The sequence below is a fragment of the Ambystoma mexicanum genome, chromosome 8, assembly GCF_040938575.1.
Source record: "Ambystoma mexicanum isolate Mex_15411 chromosome 8, UKY_AmexF1_1, whole genome shotgun sequence".
NCBI classification, from domain to species: domain Eukaryota; kingdom Metazoa; phylum Chordata; class Amphibia; order Caudata; family Ambystomatidae; genus Ambystoma; species Ambystoma mexicanum.
This window is the reverse complement of record NC_090929.1, coordinates 14,301,029-14,328,464: the sequence shown is the minus strand read 5'-3', so window position 1 is coordinate 14,328,464 and position 27,436 is coordinate 14,301,029. Positions and strand designations below refer to the sequence as shown.

At 53.6% G+C, this 27,436-nt stretch overlaps 1 protein-coding gene across 1 annotated transcript in view; it reads left to right on the top strand.

Annotated features, from left to right (window-relative positions):
• Nucleotides 1-27,436, top strand: part of CERCAM (cerebral endothelial cell adhesion molecule) — a 244,422-nt gene that overhangs the window by 94,196 nt on the left and 122,790 nt on the right. The window contains exons 5-7 of the mRNA XM_069609141.1: nucleotides 9,087-9,291; nucleotides 19,341-19,460; nucleotides 22,661-22,737. Of these exons, the coding sequence (XP_069465242.1) occupies nucleotides 9,087-9,291; nucleotides 19,341-19,460; nucleotides 22,661-22,737 (402 nt within the window). The remainder of the gene's footprint in view (nucleotides 1-9,086; nucleotides 9,292-19,340; nucleotides 19,461-22,660; nucleotides 22,738-27,436) is intronic.

Below are 27,436 nucleotides of genomic sequence, written 5' to 3'. Positions count from 1 at the left end.
GTGTGCTGCTGCCGACCAGCAACATGGGGTTAGGCACCATGTATTTGCCCACCGAATTGACTAATGCACCTGTGTGCAGCCGCCACCCTGCAACATGGGGTTAGGCACCACGTATTTGCCCACTGAATTGACTATTGCATCTGTGTGCTGATGCCACCCTGCAACATGGGGTTAGGCACATTTGTTTGCCCACTGACTTGACTATTGCATCTGTGTGCTGCTGCCGCCCAGCAACATGGGGTTAGGCACCATGTATTTGCCCACCGAATTGACTAATGCACCTGTGTGCAGCCGCCGCCCTGCAACATGGGGTTAGGCACCACGTATTTGCCCACTGAATTGACTATTGCATCTGTGTGCTGATGCCACCCTGCAACATGGGGTTAGGCACATTTGTTTGCCCACTGACTTGACTATTGCATCTGTGTGCTGCTGCCGACCAGCAACATGGGGTTAGGCACCATGTATTTGCCCACCGAATTGACTAATGCACCTGTGTGCAGCCGCCGCCCTGCAACATGGGGTTAGGCACCACGTATTTGCCCACTGACTTGACTATTGCATCTGTGTGCTGCAGCCGCCCAGCAACATGGGGTTAGGCACCACGTATTTGCCCACTGAATTGACTATTGCATCTGTGTGCTGATGCCACCCTGCAACATGGGGTTAGGCACCTTGTATTTGCCCACTGACTTGACTAATGCATCTGTGTGCTGCTGCCGACCAGCAACATGGGGTTAGGCACCATGTATTTGCTCACCCCTAACTCTCGTCTGCACTTGCGTATTATGTATTACCACTGTATGTTCCTCTATGTTGCAATCACTTTCTGCGCTTCATCTCTGTAACCTGAAGCACTGTAACTAATTTCTTAAGTTTAAGCGCCTAGATGCCTCTGGGTTTTGCGTGCTATATAAATAAACAAATCAAATCAAACTAATCAAATATCTCCCTCTGTTCCCTGGGAGATGTTTGGGGGAGGGATCTTGCTTCCCTCTTGGAGCTCCTGGCCTTCCTTCACTGGCAGAAGATGTAAGGCAGACTGTACCTTCAGCCAGGGTGCAATGCTGAGTTCTTCATGCTACTCTGAGCAAAAAAAGAGGGCTCAGCCCTCTTTTAAAGCCAAATAGGCCACCGTGATTGGTGTAGACTAAGCCTACCTTAATGAAGCAATACTCGGCCCCCACCAACAATCTCCTGTATGCATGAGGTCATAACCAGAGTGCTTTGCAACAGAAAAGGTAAAGGGTTGAGGGGGCGCTGTTGCGCGGCTCGTGTGATGGCCGCAGCCTGAGGCTTTGAAATACGGATGAATATCCTGCGTTCCAGCTTTAGATTCATCCCGAAAAAGCACTACATGCCATGTCGGAGACCTGTCTACACAAGCAGATTTCATTATATTCCTCCAAGACCGTGTGGATCCCATGAATCCGGTGTGCGCCTCCGAGGCCCGGAGCAATGAGGCCTTGGCACGGTGGTTCACCCATCCCCCACCAACGTCAGAGTCGGGCTTCGGCTCCAGAGCATAGTCTGGGAGACTTTAACGAACTTCCCCCCTGGCACTTGTTGCAGCTTTGGTGCCCTTCTCCAGAGGAAGGGGGAGATGCGCGACCCAGGCCCTGGGCCCCCCTCAGAAAGTGTACGGGACGGTCCGGGGGGCTCCAGACGCTAATACCCCCCGTCTCCTGCCGCCCAACGAGAGGCGACACCAAGGCTCAACTAATCGGTACCCAAATTGATTCAGTGACTGTGCTGGGGATACTCCTAGGCTGCCTTCTGGCCCCTCCAGGACCCCGCATGCCTGTTCTCCTGGGAGGCACCCCAGCCCCCGGCCGCACTTGGACCTGGTGCAACACCTTCCCCAGCGGAGGGCACGGACTTGCCCACGGCACGCCCTGTATACTGCGTGATCTCCGAGGCCAGCAAAGGAACCTGGGCAACTTTCGAGGCCTGAAGGCGCGGATACCCTCCCACATACTGCAGACTCATCGGATGCCTGAGGGGACCTGGCCCGAGCCTCGCGCCACGGCTGCTTTATCAACGGCGATCCGCCACAGTGAGTCGGGGGGCTAGGGGCACATACCTTCACCAACCCCCCCACCCCCTCAGGCCGGCCGTAGGATGTGGATCCATCTTCCCACAGACTGGAGGGCTCCAGCCTACCCCTTCCCCTATGATACATAGGTCGCTACCAGCTATATTGGAGTTAACACAGGGCTATTGACGGAGACTGGCACCAGCATCCACAGCGCCCAGACACTGGTGAGTTCCCCTGCTAAATACTCCTCGCTGTACAGCCACTTCGCACCTTGGGAGGCGGCGCCCAGGAACATAATACGGCCCAAGGTCATCAACCCTGCTACAACATCTCTACGCACACCCCTAGTATGGAGCGGGAGGGGTGTGCCTTCCACCACCAGCCATGTGCCCGGTTCAGGAATGCACACAGACCGATTGTCTGCTTGTGGGTGACCCAACAGTGCTGTACCACCGCTCTTCCATAAGGCTCCTTCTTCTCCAACTCCACGTCTCGGTGGCCTGGCCACTGCAAACAGCGCACTAGGTGTATACTGTTCTGCCACCCCAGCCCCTGCGGGAGCCCACCTCCCCCCCCAGACTCGGCCCAGTGTCAAACATCACAGGCATCCTCTCCGCAGCTCCGCCAACCAGCTGAGGCATCTGGGCTCCTCCGCCCAACCCGTCCCCCTGATGCCCCCTGAGGGACTCCACGACAAGCCCCCTCCCTCTTTGGTCAGCCCACGAACACAGGGATTCCACAACTAACTCGTCCAGCGGGGAACCCTGGAGATGGGCAATCAGAAGAAACAGGCAAAGATGGATCAATACGCCAGAGCTGACCCACCACAACAGGAGGACAAACCCGGCTCCTCCCAATTGGACATCTCAGCCCTCAACCAAACTTTGTTAGTGCTGAAAAATAGCACAGACAATTTGGAGGCCGAAATTGCTGCTCTAACAAGTAAAGTGGACATATCCGCGGTCCAAATAGAAAAACTGTGTGGCAGGATGTCGGAAGCAGAACATCGCATTGGGGACGGAGAGGAAAAAGTTGTGGAACTTCAACGGGATGTGGCGTCCCTACAATAAATGGTTAAAAAGGTGGTCGCCAAGTATGACGACCTTGAAGGTAGGTTGAGAAGAAACAATGTAAGAATTACAGGGGTCGCCGAGTCCTCTCCCATTGACATTATGGAACTCTTTGTGGAAAAATTGCGTAGAGAGGTCCTAGACAACCCTCCTGTCACAGACATGTTCATGGTCGAACGGCCCATTGCTTACTCGCAGTCAGGCCTCCTCCGGGGGCCCCGGAGAGAGCCATAATCGCCTGTATATTCAACTATCGGGACAGTTACATCCTGCTTGGAGCTGCTAGAGACAAGAAGACCCTATGTTGGGGCTCAGCAACAATATGACTTTTCCCGGACTTCAGCCAACAGGTTCAGGATCTGGGGAAACCTTTTCAAACAGCGAAAAACATCCTGAAGAAGAAATGTACCCCACTAAACTCAGGGTTGTACATGAGGGGAAAACGTTATTCTTCACATCTTCGGAATCTGCAGAGCGATTTGCCTCAGAAGTCCCCAACCCGTGGGCCTCCCCCCGCCACCCACCCTAACCCAGCTTGGCGTGCCTGTGCCCCTATCACATTTGTGGCCCGGGCGTGGGACCACCTGGCAAGTCCCTGGTCTCCGCTCAGCAAATTCTGAATCCATAACTAAGGATGATAACACCAAGATGAATGTAAAATGTGGTAATTGAGCCTCTCGCCAATGGGAGGCGCAGCGGCCGCCAGCCCCCCCATGCCCAGCGGCAACTAATCGAGTTAAGGTTTAATGGTTGGAGTTAAGTGGGTGGGGGATGGGTTATATCGGCCGGTAGGTTGGAGTTTCTGGTGTGGGCAGGGGGTGGGTAGGGATGGTTGTAGTACCACTCTAGCTGGTACACCTGGTTCAGAGAGGAGGGAGGGGAGGGAACTTTCTTCCGGGACCTTGGATCCCTGTGCACACATACAAGTCGCATCTGCAACCTTTTTTGTATTTTTGAAAGGAACTTGGGGTTGGTCACCCTAGGTTACCTGGGGGCAACCAGACGTGGACTCCCTGCCCACTGTGCCTAAAGAGGCTCAGCTTCACCTCACTGATGATGCCCAACAAGGCTGAAACATGTGTATGGGGTTGCTTTTGGTACTCTTGTTCAGAGAGGAATTGCCATAGCATTTCGGTGCTGGACTGCCCTTGTGGGCGGGACAAAGACTGATATGCAAATGGATATTTCCCATCTGTGAAGGTACAGTGAGCAAAAAGCAATGGCTGCGAACTCTCAATGTGGTTAATAACAGCTGAACAGGTTAGCATGCCTGGTTCCGTCGAGAGAGGGGCGCCTGCTACCTTTTTTGTATTTTTGAAAGGAACTTGGGGTTGGTCACCCTAGGTTACCTGGGGGCAACCAGACGTGGACTCCCTGCTCACTGTGCTTAGAGAGGCTCAGCTTCACCTCACTGATGATGCCCAACAAGGCTGAAACACGTGTATGGGGGTGGCTGGTGCTACTCTTGTTCAGAGAGGAATTGCCATAGCATTTTGGTGCTGGACTGCCCTTGTGGGCGGGACAAAGACTGATATGCAAATGGATATTTCCCATCTGTGAAGGTACAGTGAGCAAATAGCAATGGCTACGAACTCTCAATGTGGTTAATAACCACTGAACAGGTTATCATGCCTGGTTCTGTCGAAAGAGGGGGGAGGGGAGGGAACTTTCTTCCGGGACCCTGGATCCCTATGCACACATAGAAGTCGCAAAGCATCTAAAATACCATAAACCAAACAGAATGCCTGAGACTCATTCTCTAGGCACTAACCACAGTTCAGACATAACGTGACACCCCCCATGGGGAAATCACCCCCGTGAATACGAATATAACTCTGATTACATGGAACATCCGGGGTCTCACCAATGGGAAAAAGACACGCCGTAGTGCTAATTATGTGCGGAATCATCACGTTAATATCCTCTGCATGCAGGAGATCCACCTAGGGAAGGAACACACACTCCCGCAGTGGCTGGTTGGGGTATCCACAGATACTGGTCCTCTCACACTACCCACTCCCGGGGTGTCGCAATATATATACATCACTCATTGGAATTAAAATTACATAAACAGGTGACTGATGACGAGGGCCGATTTGTTCTGGTGGTTGGGGAAATCGCGGGCTGGTCCGTTCTATTGATAAATATATATGGTCCTAACTACGACTCCCCAGAATTCTTCCAGTCATGCTCTGAACACCTACAGACATTTCGAGAATACGAGGTGGTCTGGGCGGGGGACTTTAATTTAGCCATATCGATGTCACTTGACAGGTCCACATCGGCCCAGACGTCCCTCACCCGGGCAGCCCAAAAATGGAAGTCCATCGCAATAGATCACACCCTGGTCGATATTTGCCGGCTCCATCAACCCTGACAGCCAGGAGTTTACCTTCCATTCGACAGTAGCTCCTCCAGGATTGACTATATCCACATGTCCCCAGAACTGGCCCAGGTGTCCAGCAGGGCGGTGATTTAACCCGTACCCTGTCTGACCATTCCCTAGTCCTAGTACAGTTTACAGGCCCGTCTTGAAAAGCATTTGTAGAGCCATTGCTTCCAAAGAAAGAGATATAAAAAATATAGAGCTCCTTCAATCCCAGATGGACTCCCCCGAACTTCAGGCAGACCTGGAGGTTAAGAAACGAGAGATACGCTCCCTGATGGACAGTGAGGAAAGATTCATGGGCGACCCAATTGCGGCCGCTAGATATGGGTAGGGGGACTGCCCGAGTAGTCTGGACCGCCACCTGGACCCTATAATAGAAGTGGAGACTTCCGAAGGGGAGACCACTAGGGATTCGGGAAAATAAATGAAGCGTTCCGACAATACTATGGGAAGCTGTATGCGACTCAGTGTACAGCGGGTCACGATGATATAGTCCGATAGCTAGACAAGATCGCCCTGGGATGGCTGGACCCGGATGCCAGTACACTCCTTAACGACCCACCTAGTGATGAGGAACTCCTTAAAGTATAAAAATCACTCCCAAATGGTAAGGCCCCCGGAACAGATGGCATTACAGCAGAACTATATAAAACCTTCCCGACCCTACTCATCCCCCACCTACGCAGCATGTTCGAAGCTGCGGTCTCCTCAGGGGTCCTCCCGGAATCCACCAGGACAGCCCTAGTAATGGTACTTCTTAAGCCTAATAAAGACCCCTGAAAATTTCCCGTCCTATCGGCCTTTGTCGCTGATACATTCTGACAACAAGATTCTAGCAAAACCTCTCGTCGACCGGATTTTACCCCACATGCCTGCCTTGGTCTTCCCAGACCAGGCAGGTTTTATACCGGGTCGCTCTACACAAAACAACCTGCAGAGATTGTTCACACTGATGCATGATGTGAACCCTGAAGTCCCAATAGCAGTGGCGGCCCTGGATGCGGAGAAGGCATTTAACTCCGTTGAGTGGCCTTTTCTGTTTGCGGTCCTCCGGCGCTCCGGCATTGGCACCACGTTTATATACTGGATCCAATTGCTCTACACTGCCCCACGTGCCCTGGTTTACATGAACGGTATCCAATCCGAACCTATCCATGCAACTCGTGGTACTAGACAGGGTTACCCCTTTTCCCCCATTCTATTCGCCCTGAGATCATCTTTATCCAACACTTCACTAACCTGCAGATTCACATAATAGGAGATGTGGCCCCTGGAGGCAAATTCATATCATCGGAAGACCTTGAGGATAGAGGCACTTGGTCCCCCATCACCCAGCTTTTATACTTCCGAATCCAGGAGGTACTGAGGCCCAGATGGCCGGACTTTCCGAATACGCCCCACACATCCCCGTTGGTGGTGTATGTTACAATGCCGACTTCCTCCAAAAAGCTGATTTCGACGTTATACGGTATTGCCCAGTCGCTAGGACCCCCTCTCCCAGCCCGGCATAGGGTTAAGTTGGAGGGCAACTTGTGGAGGGCGTTATCAGACGACCAGTGGAGCTTATTTTATGCCCAGACTAAAACTGTTTCCGTTAACAATAGATCCCGCCTGATTCACTTTAAATTCGTACATCAGATATATTACTCCCCTTTCACCCTACATAAACTGTTCCCACTTCGATCCCCGCATTGCAAGAGATGTCCCCAGATGACTTCTACCACGTTGCGTGGTCCTGCCCCCAGATCCAGTCTTATTGGTCAGGCATTGCAGATGTGATGAAGAGCATGGTGAATGACCCGATTCCATTTACCCCTGAAACCTAGCTGCTGGCCATGGTTGATTTGGGATCCTGCAGTAAAAAACACCTAGTCGGCATGGCCTCTGTGGTCGCTAGATCCCTGGTGGCGCGTTCATGGGGGGCTGCTGCAGCACCTACTGTGCAACACTGGCTTAACCTCATGTCGATTTGTGAGCGAAGGGAGACACAGTACAACCAAACGCTCCCTCCTAACAGCAAACCCCACGACTACTGGGCAGCCTTCAGGAGCTATATGTCCAGGGAGATCGACCAAGTACTCGATCCCTCAGTGTAGAATACCCCGGCTAATACCCACCTCCCCGTCCTCACTGGGGCTGCGACCCCTTTGAGTATATGTGAATGTGGACTTCGGGTGGTTAAAGTTGGGTTCATTACCTATGGACATTGGGTTAACTGTATAGGTGCTGAGACTCTCGCAGTGACTGTGGCAGATTTGTGTGCAAGAGAATACCAATTGTGAACAACGGAAGAAGTTGGGGGGTGGGAGTGGGGAATGTTGCCCCCAAATGGGGTATTAGTGTGTACTGATTGACGGTACAATGTCCTTTCATCGCGGGACGTTTTTTCACTGGGTTTTTTACCACAGATTTTTTTACGAAAAAAAACAGTGGCATTTTTTGTGGGGGGTTAGAAATTAGATATATGGGATGTGGGTGTTTGGGAATAGATACAACTGAAAGGGACTGGGGGTTGGGGGAGGACCCACCCAAAAATAATGTTTAAAAAAATTCAATGGGATTTTTCGTTAAAGAATTTGCGGTAAAAAACCCTGCGAAAAAACATCCTGCGATGAAATGACTTGTAACCCTGTTTGACATGCTAAACTTTAATAAATAAACAGTAAAAAAAAAAGAAAAAGAACAGGTAAAGGGGTGAAAACATGTAAGACTAAGTCCCACCCATATTCATGTGTGTTGTGGATCAAAGGGTCTCTCTAGTTAATGGTGCTCTCTGTGGTACCTGATTAAAGCAGCAGGTCTCCCTTGAAGGTGCAGCGAGACCAGACTCTGTTCTTCCGTCGATCCACATACTCGTACACACAGTCCCAGACATGGCTGGCTTCAGGTTGTCACAGTGCATATTAAAGGTTGTTGGGTTTACCTGTCTCTTTTGTGAACCTCTGCAGCCAGGCCCCATGTGGACCCTTTTTGAAGTATACTCTATTAGCATGTTAATTGTTACTCACTGCTACCATCCTGCAGGCTCAACAAAAGGACAGAGCGGATCCATTGAGTCTTTGATAGTTAATTATGCTAGCCATGGCAGAGGTAAGGTTGTGCCCTCCCCCTTCTGAGATGTCATTGTGTAATCTTGGCTGTCATATCCCAACTAAATATAACAGGGGGGACTGCGCCTATAGCCCAGAGTACACAGGTCTATGCGTATGTTGTGCGGTGGGCATAGGGAAATGTGTGCAGTTTAGCCCCACACATTTTTCAGAGGTTGATCTACCATCCTTCAATTTCATTTAAAATGTAAAAGAATCCAAGTGAGCGCAGATCCACCCTGTGGATGGTCGAATTCCTCACAAGAAGGGACTGGGGGGAGGCATGCGAAGGCCAGGACCATCACATAGAAGCAAATATCAATGGAAGCAATTGTGGAGATCATCGCCAGAAACTATCTGGTAGGGAATCAGACGAGGGCCGAGGAAGACAGGCTTGGTAAAGAGGAGAGGACCGTGTCAATTCTAGTGATTTTGTTAATATATCTCACCATTTAATGTTTTAAAACTGAAATAAAATGCCAGCTAAACACCTTTTTCAGGGTTATTACCGGAGGACGGTGGATTATTTCCCTACAAAGAACCGCCAGCGACGGGGCTGCTTTCCTGTGCCTATGGTGTATGCCAACTTCCTGATCAACCTGCGCAAAGAGGGCACCAATAAACTGGCCTTCTACCCACCGCACCCCGAGTACACCTGGCCCTTCGATGACATCATTGTCTTCGCCTACTCCTGCCTGGCTGCAGGTATGTGACACTTTGAGGGGACGGGCTGGACCACCAGCTGGGGTAATGAGCGCTGGAGGGCAGATCATAGGTCTGACGGGGAAGCATGAACCTGCCAGGCGGTGGAAGGTTAATGGTGAGGGGGCAGCCAGAGATCTAAGCAGTGAGGGCATGTGTAATGGGGGACCCCTGTCAGAGTGGAAGGGGCTAGAGTAATGGGGACACAGGAACCCATGGGGACATCTCGACCCACAAGTCTCACAGGTCTGCAGGGAGCAGAGGAAATAGGGAGGTGGGCAAAGCTGTCATAATAAAATGTGATTGAGGAGTGGGGCCCACGCAGCGCTGATAGGAAGAGAGGGGCCCCCTGGTCAGAATCAATTCTTTGAGCGACAGGAGAAGGGGCAGGGGGATGTTGCCTCTGGTACTTCCCTTCCACTGCTCCTGCCTCAATCCCTATGCCTCACCATAGAGCTTCTTTACGTATCCTGCCCCCCTTGTACGCCCCCCACACACCATGCCGCCTTCCTAAGAGGACTTCTTCCTGGGTGTCAGAAGGATTTTCCTAGACTGAGTGTACGGGTTCAGGACGATGAACCCACACTTGGTTGCAGGATGCCTCTGTATAATGTCTGGCCCTCCAAGGAATGAGCCGAGCAGTCAAGTCTATACTCTCAAGAGAAGTATACAATGAGGGGAGGTCCACCCAGGATTAACTGATCAGAGCTTGGGGAGATCTCAGAGCAAAGGACCCAAGGAGGCAAAGGCCACGCTGCTTGGGATGTGCCCAGTGATCCCTAGACGCGTTAATACAGCTGCTTCAGGGTCCTGGAATATCTTATGTCTATTTGTACAAGGGGCAGTAAACAATGCACAGGACTAGGGCCACAGTCCTTGAAATATAAGAAGCGTTCTGCACAGTGAACATATGCAACTTGGAAGGTATGCAAAGGTTCTCTCAAGCTTGACTCCACACAGTGGGGTCTGGAAGGCTGATCCTCACACATTCTCAGTAGCTTGGCTCCTGAGATATCATTGCTCCTGGGAGGGAGGTCTGCAGACATTCCGGATAGCATTGCTCCTGGGAGGGAGGTCCTCTGAGGGAGGTCCTTTGAGGGAGGTCTGCAGACATTCTGGGTAGCTTGGGTCCCCGGAAGGAGGTTTGCAGACATTCTGGGTAGCTGTGCTCATGGGAGGGAGGTCTGCAGACATTCTGGGAAGTGTGGCTCCTGGGAGGGACGTCTGCAGACATTCTGGGAAGCTTGGCTCCCAGGAGGGACGTCTGCAGACATTCTGGGAAGCTTGGCTCCTGGGAGTGAGGTCTGCAGACATTCTCGGTATCTTGGCTTGTGAGCGGGAGGTCTACAGACATTCTGGGTAGCTTGGCTCATGAGAAGGAAGTCTGCAGAAATTCTGGGTAGTTTGGCTCCTGAGAGGGAGGTCTGGAGGCATTCTGGGTAGCTTGGCTCCTGAGAAGGAGGTCTGCAGACATTCTGGGTAGCTTGGCTCCTGGGAGGGAGGTCTGCAGACATCCTGGATAGCGTTGCTCTTGGGAGGCAGGTCCTCTGAGGGAGGTCTGCAGGCATTCTGGGTAGTTTGGGTCCTTGGAGGGAGGTTTGCAGACATTCTGGGTAGCTTGGCTCCTGGGAGGGAGGTCTGCAGATATTATGGGTAGATTGGGTCCTTGGAGGGAGGTCTGCAGGCATTCTGGGGAGCATGGCTCCTGAGAGGGAGGCCTACAAACATTCTGGGTTGCTTGACTCCCGGGAGGGAGGTCTGCAGACATTCCGGGAAGCTTGGCTCCTGAGAGGGAGGTCTGCAGACATTCTGGGCAGCTTGGCTCCTGGGAGGCAGGTCTGCAGACATTCTGTGTAGTATGGCTCCTTGGAGGGAGATCTGCAGGCATTCCGGTTAGTGTGGCTCGTGACAGGGAAGTCTGCTGACATTCTGGGAAGCGTTGCTCCTGTGAGGAAGTCGGCAGACATTCTGGGAAGCGTGGCTCCTAGGAGGGAGGTCCTCTGAGGGAGATCTGCAGACATTCTGGATAGCGTGGCTCCTGGGACGGAGGTCTGCAGACATTCTGGGAAACTTGGCTCCTAAGAGAGAGGTCTGCAGACATTCTGGGAAACTTGGCTCCTAAGAGAGAGGTCTGCAGACATTCTCGGTATCTTGGCTTGTGAGCGGGAGGTCTACAGACATTCTGGGTAGCTTGGCTCATGAGAAGGAAGTCTGCAGAAATTCTGGGTAGCTTGGCTCCTGAGAGGGAGGTCTGGAGGCATTCTGGGTAGCTTGGCTCCTGAGAAGGAGGTCTGCAGACATTCTGGGTAGCTTGGCTCCTGGGAGGGAGGTCTGCAGACATCCTGGATAGCGTTGCTCCTGGGAGGCAGGTCCTCTGAGGGAGGTCTGCAGGCATTCTGGGTAGTTTGGGTCCTTGGAGGGAGGTTTGCAGACATTCTGGGTAGCTTAGCTCCTGGGAGGGAGGTCTACAGATATTATGGGTAGATTGGGTCCTTGGAGGGAGGTCTGCAGGCATTCTGGGTAGCATGGCTCCTGAGAGGGAGGCCTACAAACATTCTGGGTTGCTTGACTCCCGGGAGGGAGGTCTGCAGACATTCTGGGAAGCTTGGCTCCTGAGAGGGAGGTCTGCAGACATTCTGGGCAGCTTGGCTCCTGGGAGGCAGGTCTGCAGACATTCTGTGTAGTATGGCTCCTTGGAGGGAGATCTGCAGGCATTCCGGTTAGTGTGGCTCGTGACAGGGAAGTCTGCTGACATTCTGGGAAGCGTTGCTCTTGTGAGGAAGTCTGCAGACATTCTGGGAAGCGTGGCTCCTAGGAGGGAGGTCCTCTGAGGGAGGTCTGCAGACATTCTGGATAGCGTGGCTCCTGGGACGGAGGTCTGCAGACATTCTGGGAAACTTGGCTCCTAAGAGAGAGGTCTGCAGACATTCTGGGTAGCTGTGCTCCTGTGAGGGATGTCTGCAGGCATTCTGGGTAGCTTTGCTCCTGTGAGGGAAGTCTGCAGGCATTCTGTGTAGCTTTGCTCCTGGGAGGGAGGTCCTCTGAGGGATGTCTGCAGACCTTCTGGGTAGCTTGGCTGCTGGGGGGAGTCTGCAAACATTCTGGGTAGCTTGGCTCCTGGGAGGGAGGTCTGCAGACATTCTGGGTAGCGTGGCTCCTGGGGGGGAGGTCTGCAGACCTTCTGGGAAGCTTGGCTCCTAAGAGGAAGGTCGGCAGACATTCTGTGTAGCTTTGCTACAGGGAGGGAGGTCTGCAGGCATTCTGGATAGATGTGCTCCTGTGAGGGAGGTCTGCAGACATTCTGGATAGATGTGCTCCTGTGAGGTAGGTCTGCAGGCATTCTGGATAGATGTGCTCCTGTGATGGAGGTCTGCAGGCATTCTGGGTAGCTTTGCTCCTGTGAGGGAAGTCTGCAGGCATTCTGTGTAGCTTTGATCCTGGGAGGGAGGTCCTCTGAGGGATGTCTGCAGATCTTCTGGGTAGCTTGGCTGCTGAGGGGGAAGTCTGCAAACATTCTGGGTAGCTTGGCTCCTGGGAGGGAGGTCTGCAGACATTCTGGGTAACGTGGCTCCTGGGGGGGGGAGGTCTGCAGACCTTCTGGGAAGCTTGGCTCCTAAGAGGAAGGTCTGCAGACATTCTGTGTAGCTTTGCTCCAGGGAGGGAGGTCTGCAGGCATTCTGGATAGATGTGCTCCTGTGAGGGAGGTCTGCAGACATTCTGGATAGATGTGCTCCTGTGAGGGAGGTCTGCAGGCATTCTGGATAGATGTGCTCCTGTGAGGGAAGTCTGCAGGCATTCTGTGTAGCTTTGCTCCTGGGAGGGAGGTCCTCTGAGGGATGTCTGCAGACCTTCTGGGTAGCTTGGCTGCTGAGGGGGAAGTCTGCAAACATTCTGGGTAGCTTGGCTCCTGGGAGGGAGGTCTGCAGACATTCTGGGTAGCGTGGCTTCTGGGGGGAGGTCTGCAGACCTTCTGGGAAGCTTGGCTCCTAAGAGGAAGGTCTGCAGACATTCTGTGTAGGTTTGCTCCAGGGAGGAGGGAGGTCTGCAGGCCTTCTGGATAGATGTGCACCTGTGAGGGAGGTCTGCAGACATTCTGGATAGATGTGCTCCTGTGAGGGAGGTCTGCAGGCATTCTGGATAGATGTGCTCCTGTGAGGGAGGTCTGCAGGCATTCTGGGTAGCTTTGCTCCTGTGAGGGAAGTCTGCAGGCATTCTGTGTAGCTTTGCTCCTGGGAGGGAGGTCCTCTGAGGGATGTCTGCAGACCTTCTGGGTAGCTTGGCTGCTGAGGGAGAAGTCTGCAAACATTCTGGGTAGGTTGGCTCCTGGGAGGGAGGTCTGCAGACATTCTGGGTAGCGTGGCTCCTGGGAGGGAGGTCTGCAGACATTCTGTGTAGCTTTGCTCCTGGGGGGGAAGTCTGCAGGCATTCTGTGTAGCTTTGCTCCTGGGAGGGAAGTCTGCAGACATTCTGTGTAGCTGTGCTCCTGTGAGGGAAGTCTGCAGGCATTCTGGGTAGCTTTGCTGCTGTGAGGGAGGTCTGCAGACATTCTGGGTGCCGTGGCTCCTGGGAGTAAAGTCTGCAGACATTCTGGGTAGCTTTGCTCCTGGGAGGGAAGTCTGCAGGCATTCTGTGTAGCTTTGCTCCTGGGAGGGAGGTCCTCTGAGGGAAGTCTGCAGACTTTCTGGGTAGCGTGACTGCTGGGAGGGAAGTCTGCAGACATTCTGGGTAGCTTGGCTCCTGGGAGGGAAGTCTGCAGACATTCTGTGTAAGCTTTGGTCCTGGGAGAGAAGTCTGCAGGTATTCTGGGTAGATTGGGTCCTCGGAGGGAAGTTTGCAGATATTCCGGCTCCTTGGAGGGAGGTTTGCAGATATTCTGGGTAGCTTGGCTCCTTGGAGGGAGGTTTGCAGATAGTCTGGGTGTGATGCTAGAAATGCACTGGAGGGACAGGGCCTCGGTGTCCTTGTTGTGTAGTCCTTTTTCGTGTATGTTCTGTGTTATTTTCTGCCCAGGAGTCCATGTGGGACTCCTGGCAGTGCAGCTCTTCCTCTTTTTGGAGGAGCAGTCCGTGGAGGAGTGGAGAACCCGACACCACTGCCTCCGTCGCTCCCACTTCTGCCACCTCAGCAACCACCTCAACCCCCAGCAGACATTTCAGTGGACATTCTCCAGGCACTCCACACCTTGTGTTCGGAGATTCGGTGAGGTTGCCCCTTCCGCCGACAGAAGACCCCGCGGCACTGGAAGATCCTACGGCACCGGGGCCATCAGGTGTGCCCCTTACCAAGAAGAGGAGAGTTCCCCCTCCACCGCCTTTTCACCCGTCGACCCACTCCACCGAGGGAGGATACAGACATGGCGACGACGGGAACGGGCACGGACGACGACGGCGGGTTAGGAGACCTCCCGTCTCTGCCGCCCAGAGCCTCCCCGCCCGATGAGATAGGCTCTTTCCATGCCATGATCTCTAGGGCATCGCACCTGTTTCAGCTGACCCCTGAGGAAAAGAAGAAAGAGGGTTTCCTGTACCAAAGCCACGAGGCAAAGAGAAAGACCGTGTTGTCGATTCCTCTGTTGGGCGACATTTGGGACAAGGGGCTGTCCCTCATGAAGAACCAGTCCTCGGCCCCAGCGAAGAGGGACTGGTACAAAAAGAGGTACAGGGTGCCGGACTCTGCACCCAAGTGTTTGAGGTCCCAGCCTTCCCCGGATTCAGTAGTCTCAGCGGCGGCGAGGAAGAAATCCTCTGGCTCTGCTACGTCAACGACCTCCTCTCGCCCGGACAGCGAGGGGAATAAGTTGGACGCCATGGGGCGACGAGTCATCACATCGGCAGAGACGACCATCAAGGCGGCCAAAGCCCTCGCAATTGTGGCGCGCTACGACAGGGAGCTCTGGTTTCAAATTGCTCCCCTCCTGGACTTCATTCCCGATGACAAGAGAGCGGAAGCGTTGGAGATCCTGCAGTAGTGCGAGGTGGCATCGGACCATGCCGATACAGGATTCCGCCAAATGGGAAACAGCGTTTACCTTCATCTGTGGGGATTGTTGAAGGCCACCAACTTTCGCCAGAAGGTGCAGTCGAGGGTATTGAACATGCCCTTCGACAGGGATAATTTGTTCGGAAAGAACGTGGATGAGTCCCTTCAGGCCATCAAGGCCGATACCGAGACGGCTCGTGCCTTGGGCACGCTTCAAAAGCAACGGCCGTCCTTTCAGACCTCCGGAGGAAAATTCAAGGTTCCTTCAAGGGCTTTGGCAGAAGTTCATCGTCTTACCGTCAACCGTCCCGTTCTTCGGCCCAGAAGGCCTACAGGGGCTGCAGCAAGTCCGTAGGAGGTCGCTGTTGTCGCCAACGTCCCCAAGGCAGCGCCTCCATGGCGAAGCAAGATTAAACCGTGCGTGACGTCGGGCACCCACCCGCGCACCCCGGTGGGAGGCCGGCTGGCGAACTTCGTCAGCATGTGGAAGTCCATCTCCACCGACCGTTGGGTGCTGGACGCTATGGCCCACGGACACACCCTGGAATTCCACCAAAAGTGTCCTTGCATACCACCAGAGGCCAGGCAGGAAAACCATGTCCCTCAGCTTCTGGTGGAGGTGCGGGCCATGCTGGAGAAGGCGTGATGGAGCTTGTCCCAAAGAGGCTCCTGGGCTCCAGAGTGTACTCTCCGTACTTCCTCGTCAAGAAGAAGACGGGCGGTTGGAGGCCCATCCTAGACCTCTGCCATCTGAACAAGTACATCAGATCCCAGAAGTTTCGGATGGTCACCCTTCAGCACATGCTAGGACAGCTGGAAGAAGGGGATTTCCTATTGTCGCTGTACTTGGAGGATGCCTACTTTCACATCCCCATTCACAAGGGACACCGCAAGTTTATGCGCTTTGTAGTTCAAGGGCTACATTATCAGTTCAAGGCCTTTCTCTTCGGATTGAAGTCGTCGCCAAGGGTTTTCCCCAAGTGCCTGGCGCCAGTGTCGGTGCAGCTGCGTCTACGAGGGATCCCCGTTCATCCCTTCCTGGACGACTGGTTCATCCAAGTGAAATCGAGGGAGCTTGCTGTCGCACACACAGCAGAAACAGCCCAACTGCTGACGGAGCTGGGGTTCTCAGTGAACTATGTGAAATCTTGCTTGGTGCCATCGCAAGACGCACTGTTTCTGGGGTCTCGACTCAACACAGTGTCATGCCTGGCGTCTCCGTCGGAGGAGAGGATAGCTGCCATCCTGGGCAAGGTGCAACGGCTGTTGACCCTGAAGATTGCAAGGGTGAGGTCCATCAAGTCCCTTCTCGGCATGATTCGTCATGCATGTACCTCATTTTGCTGTGCAGGCTGCGAAAGCGACCACTGCAAGAGTTCCTCGATGCCCGTTGGATCCGGGTATCGGGAAGCTTCGAGGACAAGATCTCTCTCAACGAGAATTTCCATCGAGCGATACAGTGGTGGGGAGTCCACGTGCGTCTGTCGGCGGGCTCGGACTTCCAAACCCCACCTCATCAGGAGACGGTCACAACAGACGCCTGCCTGGAAGGATGGGGCATTGCATACCAGAAGTCTCCATGCAAGAAGCCTGTGGCTACCAGAGGAGAAGTCGTTGCGTATCAACGTACTAGAGGTACGGGCAGTGTTTTGGGCCCTCAAGTCTTTCCTTCCGTCCCTCAAGGGCAAGGTGGTACGGGTCTTCACGGACAACACCACCATAATGTTCTACATCCGGTAGCAGGGGTGCACCAGACCCCCAGCACTCTCCAGAGAGGCGCAGGACCTATGGCACTGGGCCGTTGCCCAGGGGATGTTCCTCATCCTGTTTCATCTGGCAGGAGTGAAGAACACCGTCACCGATTCCCTCAGCAGGGAGCTGCGCTCGTGCCACGAGTGGGAGCTTCGGCAGGGCCAAGTGGATCTTCTGTTCCGACGATGGGGCAATCCCCACATCGATCTGTTTGCGGCGGCGACTAACACCAAGTGCCAGAGTTCGCCAGCAGGTTTCCCCAGCTGGGGAGCATGGGGGACGCATTCTCTTTCCCCTGCGACGGCCTTTTGCTGTATGCGTTCCCTCTTTTGCCGTTGCTTCTGCGACTAGTCAATCAACTCAGATGGTCCCGGTGCAGGATGATCCTCGTTGCACTGGCGTGGCCGAGACAGATATGGTAGCCAGACCTTCTGGACTTGTCAGCGTCCCCTCCAGTCAAGCTTCCGGTGGTCACAGATCTTCTCGCCAGAGAAGGAGGCGCGATCCTGCATCATGACCCAGAGTCGCTGAACTTGCAGGCCTGGCTCCTGCAGCGCTAGAGTTTGTAGGATATGATATCCCGGTGGACTGCAAGGAGGTGCTTCCCAAGGCCAGGGCTTCGTCTACACTGAAATGCTACGGACATAAGTGGAAGAGGTTCGGAGTCTGGTGTCGTGCACAGAAGATTGATCCTCTACGGACTACGGCTCCACCGGAGTCGCCATATTTGCTGTCGCTGGCCAAAGCAGGGCTGGCGCATGCTTCCATCAAGGTTCAACTGGCGGCTATCTCCCGCTACACCAGAACTCCGGGACGGTCGTCGCTGTGGTCACACCGCCTGATCACGGAGTTCATCAAAGAGCTTTTCCATTTGTTCCCGCCAGTGAAGGCTCCGGCCCCGGAATGGGAGCTCAATGTGGTACTGACTAGGCTCATGAGTCCACCGTTCGAGTCTATGCATTCGGCACCACCGAAATTCTTATCGTGGAAGACAGCGTTTCTTGTGGCCATCACCTCCGCACGACAAGTGGGAGAGATCCAGGCCCTCTCTTGTAAACCACCGTACCTAACATTCCACAAGACGAGGGTGGTGCTACGGACACAACCCTCCTTCATGCCCAAGGTGCCGTCGGAGCCCTTCGTGTTACCTGTTTTCTTCCCGTTGCCTTCGTCGCCAGCTGAGAGGACTTTGCACTCGCTGGATGTGGCTAGAGCGCTGAAGTTCCACGTGGACCGCACAAAGACTTTTCAGAAGACGTCACAACTGTTTGTCAACTTTGGCCCTATGAACCAAGGGAAGGCCCTCTCCAAGGCTTCCATTTCCAGATGGCTCTCCGGCTGCATCACCCATTGTCACTGGTTGGCAAACCGACCGTTGCCTGGCCGTACGAGAGCCCATTCGACCAGAGCGATCGCTGCAACTACGGCGTTCCTGTCTGGTGTGCCCCTGCTGGACATCTGCGGGGCTGCTACGTGGAGGTCGACGCACACCTTCACGAGATTCTACTCAGTCGACAGGGATTCCAGGGAGGAGTCCAGAGTCGGCCAAGCAGTGCTGCGCAACCTGTTCGCTTGAAGGTGAGCCTGGTGAGGAGGTAAGAGATGCTTAATATTGAGATGTTGAGATGCTTAATGTTGAGCCTTGCCACCTCCCGTGGTTGTGCATGTGTGTACTGCTATGTATTCTTTATTCATGAGCATGTGAATCCATGCCAGATCCCATGCTGGAGAAGGAACAAGTTACTTACCTGTAACTGTTGTTCTCCAGCATGGGTCTGGCATGGATTCACATGCGAACCCTCCCTCCTACCCCTCTGCGGCTCTTCTCTTGGTCCTACTGCCACTTAACGTGCTACCAAATCTGAAGATAGCTGCCAGAGGAGGGACTTTGGTAGAGGGCAGTCATTGGCTGGGGCAGTATGACCCAGAGACCAGTGATTGGTTGTTAGGAGAAAGACGGTTCTGAAGTGAAACTGATTTTTTTTTTTACCGAGGATTCCCAGCCTGACGACGGGGAATATTCATGAGCATGTGAATCCATGCCAGACCCATGCTGGAGAACAACAGTTACAGGTAAGTAACTTGTTCCTCCTCCTTGATCCCTACTTTGCAGGTGTATCATGTCTCACTAGGTGGGGTATAGGTTAGGTCTGGTGCAGCCTCTTCTCCCCCTCCCCGATCCCTACTTTGCAGGTGTATCATGTCTCACTAGGTGGGGGAGAGGTTGGGTCTGGTGCAACATCTCTCTCCGTTGCCCCATCCTACTCTCCCAGGCACTGTTTACCCTTATCTCACCCACTCTTGCTCTGCCGCTTTTCCAGAAGTCCAGATTTACGTGTGTAACAAGGAACGGTACGGATACATCAATGTTCCCGCTCAGCCGCACCACTCTTTGGAGGACGACCGTCTCAACTTTGTGCACCTTGTGCTGGAGTCCCTGGGTGAGTCTTTGGGCAAGGGCAGAGGGGAGGGCAACCCACACCTTCACACACCTTCCACTTGTTTGCTGCATGTGACCCTGTTTGGAATCAAAGGTGCATATAGGTTGGGGTGTACTGACCACAATCGGACTGAGAGAACAGCCGCGCTTCTGGGTGTCTGCGGTATGCCTGTGTTGTTACAACCTTCTTTGGCACAATCAGTCCTTGGTGCATCTCAGTTCCCTGGGGGCCTTATAAATGCAAAAGGGGCGTCCTCAGTTCATGTTCCAGCAACGCAGCCCCCTCCTCACCTAATGCACTTTCCTCTTTCCTGTCTGGCCCACACACTAAAGCCATATATGGCGTCCACTAGTATGATGCATTGACAGTAGACTGCGTCGAGAAGACGGTTGGTCGCTCAAAATATGTGGCTAGTTGTCATTGTACCTGGTGCTGTGGGGTCTTGTGGGAGCCTTCGCTGCCGGAGTCACCCGGATGATGTGGTGGCCTCTCTCTAGAATGATGGTGATTGTGTGCTTGAACCTGTGGTGGACCGTGGTGTGATTGAGTCTGTGGGATGTGATGTGCTATAGCCCGGGGAGCTGGTCAAGTGGTTGTGTTTGTGGGGGGGGGCAGTGGCCTAGACTAGTCTGGGTGGAGTGGCAGAATCTGGGGAAGTCTAGCAAAGTTGTTGAGTCTGTGGAGAGGCTGTGGTGTGACCTTACTCAGGGTTATGGCATTGTGGGTCCTTATGGGGGTGGCAGAGTGAGTTACTAGGGGGGCCTGCAGAGAGTTGGTTAGTCTTTGGGGGCTGGCATGGTGGTTGCCTCTGTGGGGTCACAAGGTGGATGTAACATAACTGCAGTCAAACACAAAGTTCCAGATCTTTATTTGTTTTCTGCTGGAGGGAGGGGTTTGAGGAATACCCATTTCAGTTGGGACACCAGAAGAGGCGATTTCCAGGTGGCAGTGTCAGGGCGTGCAAATAAATGGGGTATGAGCTAAGATTACCTTGTCCTCTTAGTCCAATGTCCAATCCCTACTCTTCTCTATTCCCTATTCCCTGGCGGCCGTCAATGTCCAGGAAAGTGGCTTGCAATGCACCTGCAGGCGTAAGGTTCCCCAGCATCCCCGTTTGCTAGGCTTTGGTCCAGGAGATGTGCTGTGCCTCTCAGCATCTGGTACTGTGTGACACACTCCAAGGCTGTGCACTTTCCCCCCTCTTGCACTCGTGATCTAATTAGGAAGCATGTTCTACCCATGCCTGCCTTCTCTTCAGGGTGCCAAGGGATGCCCTCCTGGGTTTGAGCCCGCCATTGGCTCTCCTGAGGTTTTCTTGGTTAGAGCCTCTAGCAGGGCAGGGCCTCTGCTTCCGAATTCTATTACTCTGGCAGTGTCTGGGTGAAGGCTCTCTGAAGACTTGCTGCTGGATTCTCTCCTGTGTCTCTAAGCTGCCTCAGTGTGGACCTTTTGATGTGAGCACTTCACTTCCTGTTGTTCCCCTCCGTCTCTCTTGCTCATCTCACTGATACAGCTCCAACGCCACCCTGACTCACACACAAGCACAACCTAGTGGTATCAAATAGGGTATCTGCCATCTTGGGTTCAGGCACACGGCCCAATTGGATCAAATAGGGTATCTGCCATCTTGGGTTCAGGCACACGGCCCAATTGGATCAAAAGGGTATCTGTCATCTTGGGGTCAGGCACATAGCCTAGTGGGATCAAATGGGGTATCTGCCATCTTGGGGTCAAGCACACAGCCCAGTGGGATCAAATAGGGTATACGCCACCTTGGGATCAGGCACACGGCCCAATTGGATCAAATAGGGTACTGCCATCTTGGGTTCAGGCACACAGCCTAGTGGGATCAAATAGGGTATCTGCCATCTTGGGTTCAGGCACACATCCCAATTGGATCAAATAGGGTATCTGCCATCCTGGGGTCAGGCACACAGCCTAGTGGGATCAAATAGGGTATCTGCCATCTTGGGTTCAGGCACACAGCCCAATTGGATCAAATAGGGTACCTGCCATCGTGGGGTCAGGCACACAGCCCAGTGGGATCAAATAGGATATATGCTATTTTGGGTTCAGGCACACAGCCCAGTGGGATCAAACAGGGAATCTGTTATCTTGGGGCAGGCACACAGCCCAGTGGGATCAAATAGGGTATCTGCCATCTTGGGGTCAGACACACAGCCTAGTGGATTCAAATAGGGTATCTGCCATCTTGGGGTCAGGCACACAGCCTAGTGGGCTCAAATAGGGTATCTGTCATCTTGAGGTGAGTGAGGCACACAGCCCAATTGGATCAAATAGGATATCTGTCATCTTGGGCTCAGGCATGCCGCCCAGTGGTATTAAATAGGGTATCTCTCATCTTGGGGTCAGGCACACAGCCTAGTGGTATCAAATAGGGTATCTGCCATCTTGGGGCAGGCACACAGCCCAGTGGGATCAAATAGGGTATATGCCATCTTGGGGCAGGCACACAGCCCAGTGGGATCAAATAGGGTATATGCCATCTTGGGGCAGGCACACAGCCCAGTGGGATCAAATAGGATATATGCCATCTTGTGGCAGGCGCAGCGCCCAGTGGGATCAAATAGAGTATCTGTCATCTTGGGGTCAGGCACACCGCCCAGTGGGATCAAATAGGGTATATGCCATCTTGGGGTCAGGCTCGGCATCATGGTGGCCTGCTGGTCCTTCCTTGTAACTGCTGGTGTCTTAAATAGTTACAATCACACGCACTCCATGGACACCCGCTTTGCTTGCCTAAGGTGCACTCAGCAGGGAATCCTGCTCTGAGAGTGGACTCGCAGACTGCGCCTGGGGCGAGTGGGCAACTCTCATTGTATCCGGGACCCTGGGTAAAGCTTCTTTGGAGAAGTTCTAGTTCTCCTCTGAACTTGGCACCGTGGTGGGCACTTTCCCCCACTATTTATGTAATATATTTCTTGTTGGCCTACCGGCGGACCATGTCCTAGGAGGGGTAACTGCAGGCTGTGCTGTGTGGCGACTGAGGGCTGTGTGGGTGATGTCCTCCAGTCATTGCCTCACGGAGCCCCCAGTCCTTCCCCACAGTCTGCTGGGAGCAGGCCGGAGTGGTTGAGTCTGTGGGTTCTGTTTGGCAGGTGTTTGCTTGTATGTTGAATGTTCTGCAGCTGCAGTCTTCTTGGTGCCAACGTGTCCGTTTTATTTCTTTTGCCTCGCAGTGGATGGCCCCCCCATGTCTCCGTCCCGGTATGTGCACGTGACCCCGAAGCATCCGGATAAAATGGGCTTTGATGAGGTAAGGTCATGACCCCTGCATGTCAGTGACCCCTGCATTGGTGAGCTATGTGAGAGGGGGTCTTTTCACACCTGGTCGGTTTTAGGGGTTAGTACTCCTTGCTGGCATTGTTAGGAATAATAGAAAGTGTAAAAATACCCTAAAACTCTGCGGGTGCAGTTCTGTAAACAAACAGTGATGGGTGGCAGAAACCTCTCAAACAATAGGCGCTGAGCAGAACTGGGGTGATGACTTCTGATGTGTAACATCCCTATTAATGACACCCTACAGAGTCCAACCCATTCCCTCCAGTAGTCCAGTGTCCTAAGCTGGCATTCCCAGGTGCACCCCCTGCCAGCCTCACACCACAGGACAATACATACAGGAGGCAGCGTCTCAAAGGGACCTAGAACAGGGCCTAGAACCTGCCAGCCTCCCACCATAGGACAATACATACAGGAGGCAGCGTCTCATAGAGAACTAGAACAGGGCCTAGAACCTGCCCAGCCTCACACCGCAGGACAATATATACAGGAGGCAGCGTCTCCTAGGGACCTAGAACAGGGCCTAGAACCTTCCAGTCTCCCACCATAGGACAATACATACAGGAGGCAGCATCTCCTAGGGACCTAGAACAGGGCCCAGAACCTTGCCAGCCTCACACCACAGGACAATACATACAGGAGGCAGCAGCTCCTAGGGACCTAGAACAGGGCCTAGAACCTGCCCACCCTCACCATAGGACAATACATACAGGAGGCAGCATCTCCTAGGGACCTAGAATGTCACACCACAGGACATTACATACAGGAGGCGGCATCTCCTAGGGACCTAGAACCTGCCCAGCCTCACTCTGCAGGACAATATATACAGGAGGCAGAGTCTCCTAGGGACCTAGAACAGGGCCTAGAACCTGCCAGCCTCCCACCATAGGACAATACATACATGAGGCAGCATCTCCTAGGGAACTAGAAAAGGGCCTAGAACCTGCTCAGCCTTACACCACAGGACAATACATACAGGAGGCAGCATCTCCTAGGGAACTAGAACAGGGCCTAGAACCCGCCCAGCTTCACACCACAGGACACTATATAGGAGGCAGCATCTCCTAGGGACCTAGAACAGGGCCTAGAACCTGCCCAGCCTCACACCACAGGACAATACATACAGGAGGCAGTGTCTACTAGGGACCTAGAACAGGGCCTAGAACCTGCCCAGCCTCACACCACAGGACAATACATACAGGAGGCAGCGTCTACTAGGGACCTAGAACTGGGCCTAGAACCTGCCCAGCCTCACACCACAGGACAATACATACAGGAGGCAGCGTCTACTAGGGACCTAGAACAGGGCCAAGAACCTGCCCAGCCTCACACCACAGGACAATACATACAGGAGTCAGCATCTCAAAGGGACCTAGAACGGCCTAGAACCCGCCCAGCCTCACACCACAGGACAACACATACGGGAGGCAGCGTCTCCTAGGGACCTAGAACAGGGCCTAAAACCTGCCCAGCCTCACACCACAGGACAATACATACAGGAGGCAGCGTCTCCTAGGGACCTAGAATGGGGCCTAGAACCTACCCAGCCTCACGCCATAGGACAACACATACAGGAGACAGCATCTCCGAGGGACCTAGAACAGGGCCTAGAACCTGCCCAGCCTCACAACACAGGACAATACATACAGGATGCAGTGTCTACTAGAGACCCAGAACTGGGCCTAGAACCTTGCCAGCCTCGCACCACAGGACAACACATACAGGAGGCAGCATCTCATAGAGACCTAGAACAGGGCCTAGAACCTGCCCAGCCTCACACCGCAGGACAATATATACAGGAGGCAGCGTCTCCTAGGGACCTAGAACAGGGCCTAGAACCTTCCAGTCTCCCACCATAGGACAATACATACAGGAGGCAGCATCTCCTAGGGACCTAAAACAGGGCCTAGAACCCGCCCAGACTCACACCACAGGACAATACATACAGGAGGCAGTGTCTACTATGGACCTAGAACAGGGCCAAGAACCTGCCCAGCCTCACACCACAGGACAATACATATAGGAGGCAGCATCTCAAAGGGACCTAGAACAGGGCCTAGAACCCGCCCAGCCTCACACCACAGGACAACACATACGGGAGGCAGCGTCTCCTAGGGACCTAGAACAGGGCCTAAAACCTGCCCAGCCTCACACCACAGGACAATACATACAGGAGGCAGCGTCTCCTAGGGACCTAGAACAGGGCCTAGAACCTACCCAGCCTCACGCCATATGGCAATACATACAGGAGGCAGCATCTCATAGTGACCTAGAACAGGGCCTAGAATCTGCCCAGCCTCACACCATAGGATAATAGATACAGGAGGCAGCATCTCCTAGGGAACTAGAAAAGGGCCTAGAACCTCCTCAGCCTTACACCACAGGACAATACCTACAGGAGGCAGCATCTCCTAGGGACCTAGAACAGGGCCTAGAACCCGACCAGCTTCACACCACAGGACACAATATATATAGGAGGCAGTGTCTCCTAGGAACCTAGAAGAGGGCCTAGAACCTGCCAGCCTCCCATCATAGGACAATACATACAGGAGGCAGCATCTCTAGGGACCTAGAACAGGGCCTAGAACCTGCCCAGCCTCACACCATAGGACAATACATACAGGAGGCAGCATCTCCTAGGGACCTAGAACATGGCCTAGAACCTGCCCAGCCTCACACCAAGGACAATACATACAGGAGGCAGCATCTCAAAGGGACCTAAAACAGGGCCTAGAACCCGCCCAGCCTCACACCACAGGACAACACATACAGGAGGCAGCGTCACCTAGGGACCTAGAACAGAGCCTAGAACCTGCCCAGCCTCACACCACAGGACAATACATACAGGAGGCAGCATCTCAAAGGGACCTAGAACAGGGCCTAGAACCTGCCCAGCCTCACACCACAGGACAATACATACAGGAGGCAGCATCTACTAGGGACGTAGAACAGGGCCTAGAACCTGCCCCGCCTCACACCACAAGACAATACATACAGGAGGCAGCACCTCAAAGGGACCTAGAACCTTGCCAGCCTCACACCACAGGACACAGGAGGCAGCATCTCCTAGGGACCTAGAACAGGGCCTAGAACCTGCCCAGCCACACACCACAGGACAATACATACAGGTGGCGGCATCTCCTAGGTACCCAGAACAGGGCCTAGAACCTGCCAAGCCTCACACCACAGGACAATACATACAGGAGGCAGCACCTCAAAGGGACCTAGAACAGGGCCTAGAACCTTGCCAGCCTCACACCACAGGACAACACATACAGGAGACAGTATTTCCTAGGGACCTAGAACAGAGCCTAGAACCTGCCAGCCTCCCACCATAGCACAATACATACAGGAGGCAGCATCTCAGAGGGACCTAGAACAGGGCCTAGAACCTGCCCAGCCTCACACCATAGGACAATACATACAGGAGGCAGCATCTCCTAGGGACCTAGAACAGGGCCTAGAACCTGCCCAGCCTCACACCACAGGACAATACATACAGGAGGCAGTGTCTACTAGGGACCTAGAACAGGGCCTAGAACCTGTCCAGCCTCACACCACAGGACAATACATACAGGAGGCAGCGTCTACTAGGGACCTAGAACTGGGCCTAGAACCTGCCCAGCCTCACACCACAGGACAACACATACAGGAGGCAGTGTCTACTAGGGACCTAGAACAGGGCCAAGAACCTGCCCAGCCTCACACCACAGGACAATACATACAGGAGACAGCATCTCAAAGGGACCTAGAACCTACCCAGCCTCACGCCATAGGGCAATACATACAGGAGGCAGCATCTCATAGTGACCTAGAACAGGGCCTAGAATCTGCCCAGCCTCACACCATAGGATAATAGATACAGGAGGCAGCATCTCCTAGGGAACTAGAAAAGGGCCTAGAACCTCCTCAGCCTTACACCACAGGACAATACCTACAGGAGGCAGCATCTCCTAGGGACCTAGAACAGGGCCTAGAACCGTGCCATCCTCACACCACAGGACAACACATACAGGAGGCAGCATCTCATAGGGACCTAGAACAGGGCCAAGAACCTGCCCAGCCTCACACCACAGGACAATACATACAGGAGACAGCATCTCAAAGGGACCTAGAACCTACCCAGCCTCACGCCATAGGGCAATACATACAGGAGGCAGCATCTCATAGTGACCTAGAACAGGGCCTAGAACCTGCCCAGCCTCACACCATAGGACAATAGATACAGGCGGCAGCATCTCTGAGGGACCTAGAACAGGGCCTAGAACCTGCCCAGCCTCACACCACAGGACAATACATACGGGAGGCAGTGTCCACTAGGGACCCAGAACTGGGCCTAGAACCGTGCCATCCTCACACCACAGGACAACACATACAGGAGGCAGCATCTCATAGGGACCTAGGACAGGGCCTAGAACCTACCCAGCCTCACGCCGTAGGACAATACATACAGGAGGCAGCATCTCATAGGGACCTAGAACAGGGCCTAGAACCTGCCCAGCCTCACACCATAGGACAATACATACATGAGACAGCATTTCACACGGACCTAGAACAGGGCCTAGAACCTGCCCAGCCTCACACAATAGGACAATACATGCAGGAGGCGGCATCTCCTAGGGACCCAGAACAGGGCCTAGAACCTGCCAAGCCTCACACCACAGGACATTACATAC